General features: G+C 39.4%; 1 protein-coding gene across 2 annotated transcripts in view; it reads right to left on the bottom strand.

Annotated features, from left to right (window-relative positions):
- Window positions 1-14,960, bottom strand: part of LOC106868305 (poly(A)-specific ribonuclease PARN) — a 68,877-nt gene that overhangs the window by 3,576 nt on the left and 50,341 nt on the right. The window contains exons 17-20 of one of the 2 annotated variants that reach the window (XM_052977868.1): window positions 13,863-13,949; window positions 12,541-12,615; window positions 11,203-11,377; window positions 5,340-5,460 (exon numbers count right to left, since the gene is read on the bottom strand). In XM_052977868.1, the coding sequence (XP_052833828.1) occupies window positions 5,355-5,460; window positions 11,203-11,377; window positions 12,541-12,615; window positions 13,863-13,949 (443 nt within the window). In that variant the 3' untranslated portion in view covers window positions 5,340-5,354. Of the gene's footprint in view, window positions 1-5,339; window positions 5,461-11,202; window positions 11,378-12,540; window positions 12,616-13,862; window positions 13,950-14,960 lie in introns of those variants that run through there. The other variant, XM_014913496.2, reaches the window with a different exon arrangement.

Here is a 14,960-nt window from a genome sequence, read left to right as displayed (position 1 = left end):
TATGTGCCACATACAATTTCATTATATGTTTTTTGATCAGTGTACTTCACTCACTCTGGGGACCTGAAAATGGTCTGAGGGAAAAAATTTTTTTAAATGTTTATAGATGCAAGTGTGGCTGTGCAGTAAGAAGCTTGCCTCCCAAACACATGGTTCTGGGCTCAGTTCCAACCAAAGCCTTGTGAGTGGATTTGGTAGATGGAAACTGAAAGAAGCCCATTGTGTATGTGTGTATGTGTGTGTGTGTATATATATATATATATCAGTGTATGTATGTGTGTGTGTGTTCCACCACCACTTGACAACCAGTGCTGGTTTGTTTACATCGCTGTAATTTACTGCGTTGGCATAAGAAAGAGACCAATAGAATAAGTACTAGGCTTAAAAGAAAAATGTATTGGGTCGATTCATTCAATTAAAATTTCAAGGCAGTGCCCCAGCATGGCCATATTATAATGACTGAAAAGAGTAAAAGAGATAATATTGGTCTGTGGTGGGGAGGGCAATTAAAGAGACCAGAAACAGAATGAAGTGAACTTGGACTGTCACCGTAATAGTCCTTTTAACATCTACTTTTCCATGCTTGCATGGGTCAGAAGAAACTTGTTGAGGCAGTTTCTTCTTGTCTCTTTCAAAGAAAGGTAACATTTCCCCCAATCCTTCAAATACAAATGACATAGTTTTTATGAAAGGTGACCTTTGTTTACAGCGTGCAATGTCAAAACAAGGAGACACAGGCATGGCTGTGTGGTAAGAAGCTTGCTTCCCAACCACATAGCTCCAGGTTCAGTCCCATTGCATGGCACCTTGGGCAAGAAAACCTTGTAAGTGCATTTGGTAGATGGAAACTGAAAGAAGACTGTCATATATATATGTTTATATATGTATATATCTGTACATGTGTGTTTGTGTCTGTCCCCCACCACTATCGATTGACAACCGATGTTGGTGTCTTTGTGTCCCTATAACTTAGCGGTTCGGCAAAAGAGACCAAATAGAATAAGTACTAAGCTTACAAAGAGTAAGTCTTGGGGTTGATTTCTTCAACTAGAAACCTTTAAGGTGATGCTCCAGTATGGCCACAGTCAAATAAGTGAAACAAGTAAAAGAACATATTCTCACACACAATGGATGAGAGAGAATCCAAGGAAAACGACACAAAAAGCAAAATTGTGGTTTCACTGTAGTTTTTCTAGCGTCTTTTCTATATACACAATGTTATAGTTTCCTTCTACTAAATTTACTCACAACATTCTGGTTAGGGCAAAGATACTTGTCTGAAGTACCACACAGTGCGACTGAGCCCTCAAAACCACCTGGTCATGAAGTGAGCTTCTCAACACAGCCATTCTTGCTTCCTCATGTTTGCAAATACTGACCAAAATATAAAGAAACTAGAGAAATGAACCCTGCGAGGTGGAATGGCTGCTGCAGTGAGTGGCATTGGCCATTGTACATGGCAATGTCACTGTGGGGCATGGCTGAGTGCACCATTTCTTCTGGGGGGTGTGACACATTACCTCTCCCCCACCCCAATCTTCTGCTGCTTAACTCCCCACTTCCCCCCAATTTTTTTCTATTTCTGTTCCTTTATTTCTTTGTATTTAGATGTTATAATTTATAATGTGATCATTTGGTTGAATAAATAAACTTTGGTGCCTGTGCCAGTGACATGTAAAAGACACTCTGTATACCCCATGGAGTGGTTGGCATTAGGAAGAGCATCCAGCTGTAGAAACCAAGCCAAAACAGACTGGCGCCTGGTGCAGCTATCCAGCTTCACCAGTTTCCAGTTAAACCATCTAACCCAAACCAGCCTGGAAAACGGATGTTAGATGATGATGAAGATGACAGTGAAAAATAAGCAATAGCAAAGGAGACACTAATTTTGTTGTCATGATAGTGATTTTCATGAAGTTTCTCAGGGATCCACTACCAATTTTTCCATAATTGTGTCCATTTTTGTTTTGCAATTTGCATTATAATCCAGTCCAGTCGAGGCCAGTGGATTGGCAGAACTATGAGAATGTCCGACTGGATGCCTTTGCAGTATTTGTTCTGGTTCTTTGAGTTCTAGGTTCAAACCCCACCATGACCTACATGGATGGTAGACTTATTCTGGTACCTTGGAAGGCGGGGAGGGTTTCTGCAACAAGTATTCATTCCAGGTCTCCAGTTTGAGGATACCTGTCTTCTCTTCTCCCCTCAGAACCCCTATAAAAGGAGATGGCACTGCCTTCCCCCTGATTAATGTTTTACTATTCAATCTCCCTACAAACAACTAAAGAACCCTAACCCCAACCCTAACAGCTGCATCTTGGACCTTCTTCCATTCATTACTAACTCTTCCGACCCTCTACGGAAAATTTTAAAAAAGTACTGAAACATTAGAACGGAATTGAGCCTGGCTGATGACATGGAACAGGGATAACCGGTGTGTTAGACTTACAAAAATTTGGGAAACACTGGGCAAGATGGAAACTGTGCAGAAGCTTGTTGGGTAGACCCTTGATTTTCTTGGGTGGTATACTTAATCTTTCAGCTGGTTAAATACAGCACCACTACCTAGCTCCTGGGTAACTTTATTGAGAGCTATTCACTGTTATTGTTTAGCCCTTGGTTAACGTTAATGGAATAGACCTGTGACTAAAGTATTTCCAGTCATGGCCATCCAGTCTTTTCCAGTGTACGTATGACTCCATTATCTAATGTATCCTCATTTTAGACAAATGGGTGTGGTTTGAGGGAAATATGAGTTATCTCTTGTAGTCTGAGCAACTAGAGACCTTGCTCATTGGCTTGGCCACTCTGTTGCCCTAAGTTGGTTGAATAAATCCATCACATTGGTCACTCAGTCAGGCCATGAAGTACATAGGGAGTTGGGTCTTGGGTCAAAGTTACTGGGGTGTTAGTTAGTGACAACATGATAGTTGGAATGTCAGTGAATGAGGGTCACTTTAATATCGGTCAGTTAATGGCCACTGTGATCAAGTCAATCTGATTATAGATCAACACCAGCCAAGTAGATGCAGTCATTAATACACACAGATACGTGTGTGTGTGTGTGTGTGTGTGTGTGTGTGTGTCTATATATATATATATATATATATATATATATTTGGGTCTTAATCAAACCCAAGAAGGCTGTATGTGACAATTTTAAAACACTAAAACAATCTAAATATATAAAATTTGGAAGACCAAACACTCAGAATAGGAAATACCATAATGTCAAAAGATCAAAACTGAGAATTTAGAAAAATTTATATTTGTAAATATCTTAAAAGACATTTATATACAAGAAAGTTTATTTTGAGAAACATGTTTTACTTCGTTAAAAAAAAAAAAAAACCTTAGAAGAAAACAAACAATACAAAGGACAATAGTGAAATGTTTGTGTATTTTAAATTCTCTTCTTACTGAATGTTTACCCCTCTTGTTTTACAATAGAAACGAAAACAAATAAGATAGAAGTTTGGAAGATTGAAATTAATATCGTGCTTTTGATTATTTCCCTTGCTTTCACTCTTTCACCGTAGTCTCTCAAAAGTATCTGTCACTCACTGACAGGTTTATGGTAGAGCCTGTGGCAGTGGAGACCTCTGGTGGTCTTAGCCCCTGAGCTGCTATCGGGGCAGAGATGGCTGTCCACAAGAGCGAGCCCTGTATGTTAGAATGGCTGTTCCAGCAAATCTCCCTCTTCAACCTACAGGGCAATGCCTTTTCAATTTTGTCTGATGGGACCATGAGATTGTCTAAATCACAGGAAATTGAGAGAATAGAAGAATTTTATTGTTTATTACACAAACAGGTAGGCACAAGTGCGGCTGTGTGGTAAGAAACTTGCTTTCCAACCACATGGTTTCAGGTTCTGTCCCACTGCATAATAACTTGGGCAAATGTCTTCTACTATAGCCTCAGGCCGACCAAAGCTGTATGAGTAGATTTGGTAGACGGAAACTGAAAGAAGCCTGTCATATATATATATGTTTATATATGTATATATTTCTACATGTGTGTGTGTGTATCTGTCACTCAACCATCACTTCACAACTGATGTGTTTACATCCCCGTAACTTAGCAGTTCAGCAAAAGCGACTGATAGAATGAGTACTAAGCTTACAAAGAATAAATCCTGTGATCAATATTTTTATCTATAAAACCCTTTAAGTTGGTGCTCCAGTATGACTGCAGTCAAATGACTGAAGCAAGTAAAAAAATAAAAGAACATTAATAATAATGATTTCAAATTCTGGCACAAGGCCAGCAATTTCAGGGGTGGGGAAAAGTTGATTACATCAATCTCAGTACCCAACTGGTACTAATTGACTCAGATGACAAATGATTTGGCCAGAAGTTTGCCCGATGTGCTGATGATCCTGCCAGCTCATTGCCTTACAAACAATAATAATAATAATAATAATAATAATACCACCTACATTCAATGTGTTTATGTTTGAATTGAATGAAATGAGAAAATTTAAGGGATGGAAATATTTGATAAAGGAACTGTTAAAGTTTTTGTTTTTGCCTTCGATCTCATAACCTAGCAACACACTTTTATGTTCTGTTATGTTTCTGTTTCTTCAAGCAAACCTATTATTTTTATTACCAACAGAGATAATTACAAATATAACACATATGAATATGATACACATATAATACAAAACCACATTAAAATACAAATCCAGAACTGAAGAATACACAAAGATCAACATAATTTATCGAAGCAAGGCTCAACTGAATCTATTGAAGCAAGGTTCAACTGAATCTATTGAAGCAAGGCTCAACAGAACCTATCAAAGCAAGGCTCAACAGAGTCTATTGTAGCAAGGCTCAACTGAATCTACTGAAAAAAGGCTCAACAGAACCTACTAAAGCAAGCCAACATACTTGCAGAACCTATTGAAACACGTCAACATGCTTGTAGCATTACTACAGGTGATGGTGAGGCTAAGGACTTAGAACAGCCAAGCACCCTCACAGGCATCACCCAATGCCTTGGTTAGGTGAGACACTAATAATGACAAGAACTTCACAGTTAGCAGCCCAGCCCAACCAAATGTCTCCAACACCACAGGCTAGAATAAATGGTTCACTGATAAGCCTGGTTTCTCTCTTTTAAAATGAAATAAACAATTTTTAGGGTTTTCATCTTTTGGTATTATGGCATTTTACTATTCTGAGTTTTCAATCTTTCAAACAATTAAATATTCTGATTTTGCAGTGTTTTAAAATTCATCTTTCTTTCGTTCAATCTCAGGATTAATAATTCTATTACATACACATATACACACACACATATCACACATGCAGATATGTATCAATGCATATGTATGTATGTTTTGTGGATATCAATTACCTTGCTTCACTAATTTAGACAGAGGAATGTGGATGGTTGAGTGGGGGTCAGTTATCTCGATAGTAGGGGAGAAACGTCTGGAAATAAAGGGGGCAGCACTGAAACAGGAAATAATAAGGAATAATATGTAAAAAAAAAAAGTAAACAAACATAACAATAACAACAACAGTAACAAAAATTATTTCTAATATAAACATATGACAAACAGTTTTAAGATGGACATTGGCCCCATGTCCCTAGTACTTGATTGATACTTTATTCTAAGGCCCCTGAAAGCATTAAAGGCAATCTTGACCTAAGTAGGATTTGAACCCAAGGAGAGGGGAGACAAGAGAGAGAAGGAGGGAAAGAGGTAGGTATAGTGCAACTATGATCTTTATTATTTATTCTAGCTACTTACTGCTACACCATCCTCTTCTGCATCCCTCTGGCTTTCTCAGTTCATAACTCCTCACATTCTCCCTTCAAAGGGAGAATGTGACAAGATGCAAAGGTGGTTTCAGAGGAAATTTCAACCAGATTCACTCATTACTCAAAAATGGACGTAAGTTTGAAGCAGACGAAAATGTTCAGAATGTTCACAAAACATGTTAAGGAAGACTACCGACACTGATGAGTGCCACAAAGCAAGAAAGGGTCTGAGAAATGTCTTGCCAGAGTTCAAGGAAACCTTTGCAAAAAGTGAGTCATGAGATAGGAATTTCAAAATCAAGTGCTCATTGGAAGTGTTGTCATTGGAAAAGATATGTTCCAAGAACAGTTAATATCATCATCATCATTTAACATTCATTGTCCATGCTGGCATGGGTTGGACAGTGTGACTAGAGCTGGGGAGCCACAACAACCTCCAGTCTGATTTGTGATTTGGCATGGCTCCTATGGCTGGATGCCCTTCCTAAAGCCAACCACTTTATAGAGTATGCTGGGTGCTTTTACATGACACCACACTGATGTTTTTATGTGGCACCACAGGGCTGCTTTACACAACCAGAAGGATCGGCCTTAACTACATTCCATGATGATGATCCAGACCAAAGTGGAATTTTGTGAGTGGAATTTGGAAAGATGTGTAGATGTACAATTTGCAACAAGGATTGCTCGGAGTGACGAACAATAGTAGCAATATGGGGAGGAAGGACATGCGATGTAATGGCATGTCACTACATCCACCATTTGTTGGTGATTCCCTATTCCTCCTGGTGGATGACACCTTTGCATCACTTGAGCAATGATCCATGGCTCTGTTTGGGTAGTCATTGCTGGTGAGGGTTTTACGAGGTCCGAGTGCAAATCCTTCCTCAACCTCTTTCAGTTTCCTCTTATGACATGCAGAGGAAATGTCAGGCGTATTCTTTGGCATGCAGGTCTCCATACAGCATGAGTGATAAGGCTATGTTTAAATTAAATGGCTCAATTAATTGCCACAACTGCATCTACAGTAGATCTGAGAGAATCTGTAAATTATAAAGGAACATCATTGGACATGAAAAAAATCCTTCAGTTTCTGAAGAAAATATACTTATAACCTTCATTAAATAGTAACTTTAAATATACCTTCTTCTACCCCTCACAAAGACCCTGATAAAGAGGATCAACAGTCTCAACAACAGAGCCCCGAGAACCATCAAGAACATTAGATGGTACTATTATGTTTCCACAAAGAAAAGCATGCTCACATGCATCAGACCTCAACTTCCCACCTCACAGCAACCCATCACGTGCTGGTACAGGCATATTCTGTCTGCTGCTAGATCATCCTACCAGGGGGTTTATTCTTATTCGACATTACAGTATGGCATGGCTTATCACAAGAAAGATTAGTAGGACCAATCTTTTATGACAGTACTGTGACTGGTTCCATTTACTTGAACTTGCTGCAACAATCTGTTTTACCAAGCTTTTAAGAAGACCTGGAAGATATGGAGTTTTATTTTCAGTAAGATGAGGTACCTCTATCATCATCATCATCATCATCATCATCGTTTAACGTCCACTTTCCATGCTAGCATGGGTTGGACGATTTGACTGAGGACTGGTGAAACCGGATGGCAACACCAGGCTCCAGTCTAATTTGGCAGAGTTTCTACAGCTGGATGCCCTTCCTAACGCCAACCACTCAGAGAGTGTAGTATATATCACTACTATAATAATGTTAGGGACTATCTTGATGAGTGGATTTGATGAAGAGGTTCAGTAGAATACCCTGGGTCAACTGGACTTCACACCACTAGACTTTCTTTAATGGGGATCTATAGACATTGATGAACTAAGGGCAGCGACCGAATAAGGATGCACACAAATACCAAACAAAATGTTTATTGATGTTTGTGATTTCATTGTTTCACATTATTGGTAGTGTCTGCACCACAATGGTAGCCAGTTTGAAAATAAACATTCATACAAATATATAATTTTGTCTGTAGAGTGTATTAAATTCTGAAAACGATATGTATTTTGATAAACAAAAACATTATAATTTTTTAATGTGTGTACACACTTCCCCTGTATATATTCAAGAGTGGATTTATTACAGGTACCAGAAAGTGTACCAAAACAGCTGTCTGTATCTCTAAATGCTGCATTAAATGTTATTAGGCCATCCTCTATACGCTTGTTTGCTTCATGCTCTTGCTTGATGGGGTTGGGGCCATCCCAGGTTAGTGGTCCCAGAGATATCATCATGCATAGAGCTAACCATATCCACCAGTGCTCTCCATCATTGGCAGTCCCATGCCAGCCTCTCTGCATACTCCAAGGTGACGTTGAGCCGCTGAAGATCTTCCCCAATCACATCCAGTCAGGATGATCTAATGAGAGATAGACGACATGTCCACACCAGCGCATGCAACAGAAAGCTATGAAGTGGGAGGCTGATGCATGCATGCATACAGTTCTTTGCTTGAAACATGATGATACCATCTGATGTTCTTGATGGTCCCCAGGGCTCTGCTATCAAAGCCATTGATCCTCTTTGCCAGAGTTTTTGAGAGGAATAGAAGGTATATTTAAAGTTACTGTTACACTGTTTAATAAACGTTATAAATATATTTCCTTTAGAAACAGTGAAGGACTTTTTTTTTTCCAAGTTTAGAGATAACGGCTTTACTTATTTTAGTAGGAATAGATTAAAAGAGTTTGGTTAATGTTATCATTAATAATGAATCACATGGTTCAGTGGTTAGAGAGTTGGGCTCAAAATCATGAGGTAGTGAGTTCGATTCCTGGACCAGGATGTGTATTGTGTTCTTGGTGCAATCCCATGGTCATTCATGACAAAAGGGGTCCTACTTTAGAGTGGAAGAAATTTAAACACATTAAGGGTAGCCCTACAGGTGGTAATTAAATGCCTTTATTTGAAGAAATATATCTGTCTTCATGTGAATTTAGTTTTCTTAGTGATTTACACCAAATGAAAACAATAGGTTTAGTCAAACAACTTGGTGGTTGCCACAGATATATTGATGATATTTTTATTTCCTTCAGGTAGATGGTCCTGTTTGATCTGAAGGCAGAAACTCCATAAGATGTATCTGGTATACACTATGGACACATAAGCGGTGCAGCAATTTCAGGGGAAGGTTAACAGGAAAAATAGTTTTTGTGTGTGAAAGATGCACAGGCATAATTAACACTAGAATTGTACAGAAAATGGATTCCATCACATGCCGAGGAGAAAACTAGAAGTAGTTGATGGCTTCCGTTACCTAAGTGATCAAGTCAGTAGCGGGGGTGGATGCTCCGAGAGCATAGATGCTAGAATAAGAATAGGCTGGGCAAAGTTCAAAGAGCTCCTACCCCTGCTGGTAACAAAGGGTCTCTCTCAGAGTGAAAGGCAGACTATGATGCCTGTGTAGGCTTGTAAGAAATGAAGCTTGCATGCTTTGCCGGATGTGTAATGTTAGCGTGCATGCACAGCAGTGTGTAAATATTCTGAGAGAAAAGTTATGTGACACTGGCATTGGCCATGATTATGATTTCACTTGGCTTGATGGGTCTTCTAAGCACAGCATATCTCCAAAGGTCTTGGTCACTTGTCATCGCCTCCATGAGGTCCAACATTCAAAGATCATGCTTCAACACCTCATCCCATGTCATCTTGGGTGAACCTTTTTTTCACAGGTTTCCTCCACCTTTAGAATGCAGTACATCTTCACACAGCTGTCCTTGTCCACATGACCCATACTAGCACAGACATCTCTCTTTGACGCTACAACTTTTCTCTTTGACGCTACAACTTAAAAATGAAACTGTTGTATTTTTGGAAAGAATTAAAAGATTAATCAAAGATATGAAGAAAGAAGTTCATATTAAGTGCACTGGTATGGCCATGCGATGCAGATGGATGAGGACAGTTGTATAGAGAAGTGCCATTTGTTAAAAGTGGAAGGAACCTGTGGAAGATGAAGACCTAGAAAGGCATAGGACAAAGTGGTGAAAACTGATCACAAGGTGTTAAGCTTCTTGGTGGAGATGGTGGGGAACTGAGATGAATGGCAATATGCTGTGCTTGAAAAGATCTGTCCATCTCAACTTCATTAAGGTTCTGTCAAGCCTCCCCCAACAACTCATCTTCTAACACACACTCTTCCATCAATCCTATTTCTTTCCCCTCTGCTGAACTGATATCCTCTGTGTTCAACTTATTCCCTATCTCTACTCATCTCTCACACTATGTTCACTCAGCAGATTTCTCTACAAATCCACCTTTTCTGCTCCTCTATTCACCTTGTACCTGTACCTCACATCTCTTTCTTGGCAGGCAAGCCATGTCTACACCTCATCACCAAGACACCTACTCCATGTCTGCACCTATATATCATTATTATCATTACCATAATTTAATGTCTATTTCCCATGCTTGCATAGGTTGGATGGTTTAACAGGATCCAGCAAGCCACAGAGCTGCATCAACTTCCAGTGTCAGCTTTGGCTTGGTTTATATTGGCTGGATACCCTTCCTAATGCCAACCATTTACATTGTGCACTGGGTGCTTTACTTGTGCAACTAGCTGCAAAGTAACATGAAAGACAGAAGAGGAACAGCAAAAAAAAAAGAAAAACAAGAAAGCTATTACTACTGGGTGGGGTGGAATGAGGGTATTATGAACCCTTGGAACATTGGGCCTCATGGAGGCAATGATAAGTGACCGAGACCTTTGGCAATATGCCATACTTGAGAAAACCCATCAAGCCAAATGAAATTGTAGTTATGACTGATGCCAGTGTCACATAACTGGCACATAAAAAGCATCCATTACACTCTTGGAGTGGTTGGTGTCAGGAAGAGCATCCAGCTGTAGAAACCATGCCAAATCAAACTAGAACTTGGTTCAGCTTGCCAGCCCTGGTCAAACCGTCCAACCCATGCCAGCATGGAAAGGGGACATGAAATTATGATGATGATGGTGGGGGGCTTTATGCCAGATATTAAAGTCTGATAGAAGGAGAAGCACAGGTGTGTTGTTACTGCCACCACATATCATAAAGGGATGAGAGCAGTTAGGAAGGAGATAAAGACAGGAGTGATGGAGTGCCGGGTCAAACACTTCAGGTGCAAGAAAGTGAGTGTATCAAATTCACTCACAAGGCATTGGTCAGCTCCAGGCCACAGAAGAAATCACTTGCTGAAAGTGTAACGCATAGGGAATGAACCTGAATCCTCATGATTAAGAAGTGAACTTTTTAACCACATGGTTATTTATACATATAAAAAAAAATTATGGAACACAACAAATCACATGACTGTGCCAACATGGGCACAGTCCAATAACAGACACAGAACAGGTGCAAAGGCAAAATTCCATTCCGTGTGAATCTAGTTTAAACCAGTGTTAACTTACTCAACGTTGAGTGTCTTGAATTTTTTGGTGAAATTGTTGCCACCGTTTGTTTCATCATCAAGGATGATGGGACGCTTTTTGCGAGGTTGCGGCTCAGAGAGGGCGATCTTCTTGCGCTTCGATTCTTTGTATGAGATCACGCGGTAGGTTTCAGCCTGGGTGAGTGTCTTCAAGACTGTTGTGAATAAAATAACAATAATAATAATAATAATAATAATAATCCTTTCTACTATAGGCACAAGGCCTGAAATTTGAAAGAAGGGGATAATTGATTACATCATCCCCAGTACTTAACTGGTACTTAGCTTATTGACCCCAAAACGATGAGAGGCAAAGTCAACCCTGGTGGCATTTGAACTCAGAACAAGAAGACAGGCAAAATGCTGCAAAGCATTTCGCCTGGTGTGCTTAATGATTCTGCCAGTTCACCACATTGATAATAATAATCCTTTCTGCTAAAGGTACAAAGGCCTGAAATTTGTGAGGAGGGAACTAGTCGATAACATTGACCTCAGTACTCAATTGGCACTTAATTTATTGACCCCGAAAGAGTAAAAGCAAAGTCAGGCCTGGCAGAATTTGAACTCAGAATGTAAAGCTAGACGTAATGCTGCCGAGCATTTTACCGTGCATGCTACCAGCTATGCCATCTCACCACCTTTATAATATCAATAATAATAACAATCTTTTCTATCCAGGCAAAAGGCCTGAAATTTTAGAGGGTGAATCACATCAAGCCTGGTGTTTAATTCATACTTAATTTATTGAATCTGAAAGGATGAAAGACAAAGTTGATCTCAGTGGAATTTGAACTCAGAATGTGAAACCAAAAGAAATAGCACAAAGCATTTTTTGGCTGACATTCTAATGATTTAGCCAGCTCACTGCCTTCTTAATAAAAGTAATAATAACTATTCCTTGATGCAGTACCAGGCAGTAGCTTTCATGGCTTCTGATCTTCACTGATTGGAAGTGTCATCATGTACATTGTTTTCTCTTGGTATAAAAGATGGGTTTTACAGCAAATATTCTGCTCAATACCACAGATTTGCTTGTCAGTTGTTTGACCTTAACCAGCTGAGCATGTCCCCTGGTGGCTGACAATATACTTAGCAGTTCAGCAAAAGTGACTGATAGGATAAGTACCAGGCTTAAAAAAATAAACCCTGGGGTCAATTTGTTTGACAAAAACCCTTCAAGGCAGTGCTCCAGCATGGCTGCAGTCAGGTGACTGAAACAAGTAAAAGAATAAATTCACAACAGACTGCACTTCCCTCTTTGAACCCATTTTCAAGTGGAACGAGAAAATGTCGATGTTAAAAATCAGTGAAGACTTACCCATTCCTGCATTGTCTTTGTTGTGGAGGGCAACGTAGGCTGACGTGTCATTGATCCAGGATAATTGCACATTACCTGCCATGGAAAAAAAAAGAAATGAAATGGTTACACAACATCTCTCTAGTAACCACAGTTATACTGTTCCTGGAAGTGCAGTTGAAGTTGGTAAAAGGGAATCAACGGAATAAATGTAAATCGTAATATAAAAGCATTGTAATTTTCCAATTTCACAATTACTAATTTCACTGTTTTCTGCATTGAAAATAATGAAAAGGATTCTATGAAGGAGGGACTAGTGGAAGAAATTCTGTTTCTAAGAACAAGATGTTAGCAAATATCATATTTTCATTTAACCCCTATTCTATTTTCTTTCCTTTTTCACTGCTTTTGCAGATTCCCATGACTCTCTGTCACCATCCTATTCCATTATTATGGATTTGAAGTGGGAGCTTGAGTGAAATTTTCATTAACTGATTACACAACCATGGATGCCATCCCAATGGACACCACCATTATCAATGCATTGCAGTTACTCTCTTGATAGAGCTTGGTGATCCTGACCATCGATCTTCTAGGATTCCTCTGCTTAGCATCAATGTAAGAAGCACTCTCGACTCAGTTGAGCTCTTCCCCTGTCCCTTCACAATCTGCTATGCTGCTTTTGCAGATTCCCATGGCTGTCACCATCCAATTCCATTATTATGAATTTGATTTAGGAACTGGAGTCATAATGAATCTATCGTTAGCTGATTACACAACCATGGACACTGCTCCTATAGATGTGTTGGTGATCCTGACTGTGTTCAAACCATTATCATCACCACCCAGCAATTATGGGAGAATTATACTGACCCCACTGCTCCAATGGTACTTATTCTATCTACCCTGAAAAGATGAAAGGCAAAATCAACCTCGATGACATTTCAACTCAGAATGTAAAGATGGACAAATTGCCACTAAGCATTTTGTCCAGCATGCTAACGATTCTGCCAGCTTACCACCTGAAGGTCTTGAAATATTAATGGGTTAATGCGTTTAGGAATACTAAGGTCCAGAAATAAACATAAAAGATTAATTAGTAAATATGAAAAACCATTAATGAAAATAATCAAACTTGAATATAGTCGTGTCTTTAATATTAACATGATCATAAGCAAACTGTTCCTTATTTAAACAAATATATCTATGTATCTAAGTGTGTGTGTAGAGAGAGAGAGAGAGAGAGAGAGAGAGAGAGAGAGAGAGAGAGAGAGAGAGAGAGAGAGAGAGAGAGAAAGAGAGAGAGAGAAAGAGAGAGAGAGAGAGAGATGTTAATAACTCACCAAAAGGCATAAAAAGCTGGTAGAGATCTGCTGCTTTCCATTCTTTAGGGAAGGTCACATGAAAGATATGGTCTCTGGTGGGTTGTACTGTAGTGAAATAGACACGTATGAATGCATGTAAAGGGCCATGGTTATATATGTAATGTATAAATGCAGACACACAGACACACACACTTATGAAGGTGGAGGCATGGTTGTGGAGTTAAGATGGTTACTTTGGAACAATATAGTTTAAGATTTGCAATTTGTCAATTGGTGTCTTCCACTAAAGCTGTGGATTGATTAATGCCTTGTGAGTGAATTAGTAGGCAGAAACTGTAAGAAGCCCATCACACACACATATAAAACCATCATCATGTAACATCCATTCTCCATGCTGGCATGGGTTGGACGGTTTGACCAAAGTTGGTAAGGCTAAGGGCCACACCAAGCTCCTTTGTCTGTTCAGCATGGTTTCTACAGCTGGATACACTTCCTAATGTCAACCTGTCCACAGAGTGTATGGGATGCTTTTAACATGACACCAGCACCATTATCAATTCTGCTGTGGAAGACAGGTCTTCTTGAGTACAGCAATGTGCCAGATGTCTCAGTTCTTAGTCATCTCCTTCATAAGGCTCAGAGATGGGCCTTCAATACTTCATCCCATATCTTCCACAAGTTTCATCCACTTTAAATGATCAACACTTCTGCTGTAAGCAAATGTCTACGTCCATATGCATTCCGTAAGCAACTGTCTACATTCATACAAAATATATACCATAAACAGAGTTGTATAACATAGAGGACAACTGGAAGTTCTTATGGGACAACCTATTGAAGGTTATTGCAGACCAAATTTGAGGCTGAGGAAAAGTTTCAGCCAAATCAAGGTGATGGAACAGTGAAATCAACAGAGTCATATATATATATATATATATATATATACAAGTGCAGGTGTAGCTGTGTGGTAAGAAGCTTGCTTACCAACCACATGGTTCCGGGTTCAGTCCCACTGTGTAGCACTTAGGCAAGAGTCTTCTGCTATAGCCTCAGGCTGACCAAAGCTTTGTGAGTGGATTTGGTAGATGGAAACTGAAAGATGTACATATGTTTGTG

Source organism: Octopus bimaculoides, chromosome 29 (genome assembly GCF_001194135.2).
Source record: "Octopus bimaculoides isolate UCB-OBI-ISO-001 chromosome 29, ASM119413v2, whole genome shotgun sequence".
Taxonomy (NCBI): domain Eukaryota; kingdom Metazoa; phylum Mollusca; class Cephalopoda; order Octopoda; family Octopodidae; genus Octopus; species Octopus bimaculoides.
Note: the sequence above shows the minus strand (reverse complement) of the source record. Positions and strands in the feature narration are given on the sequence as shown.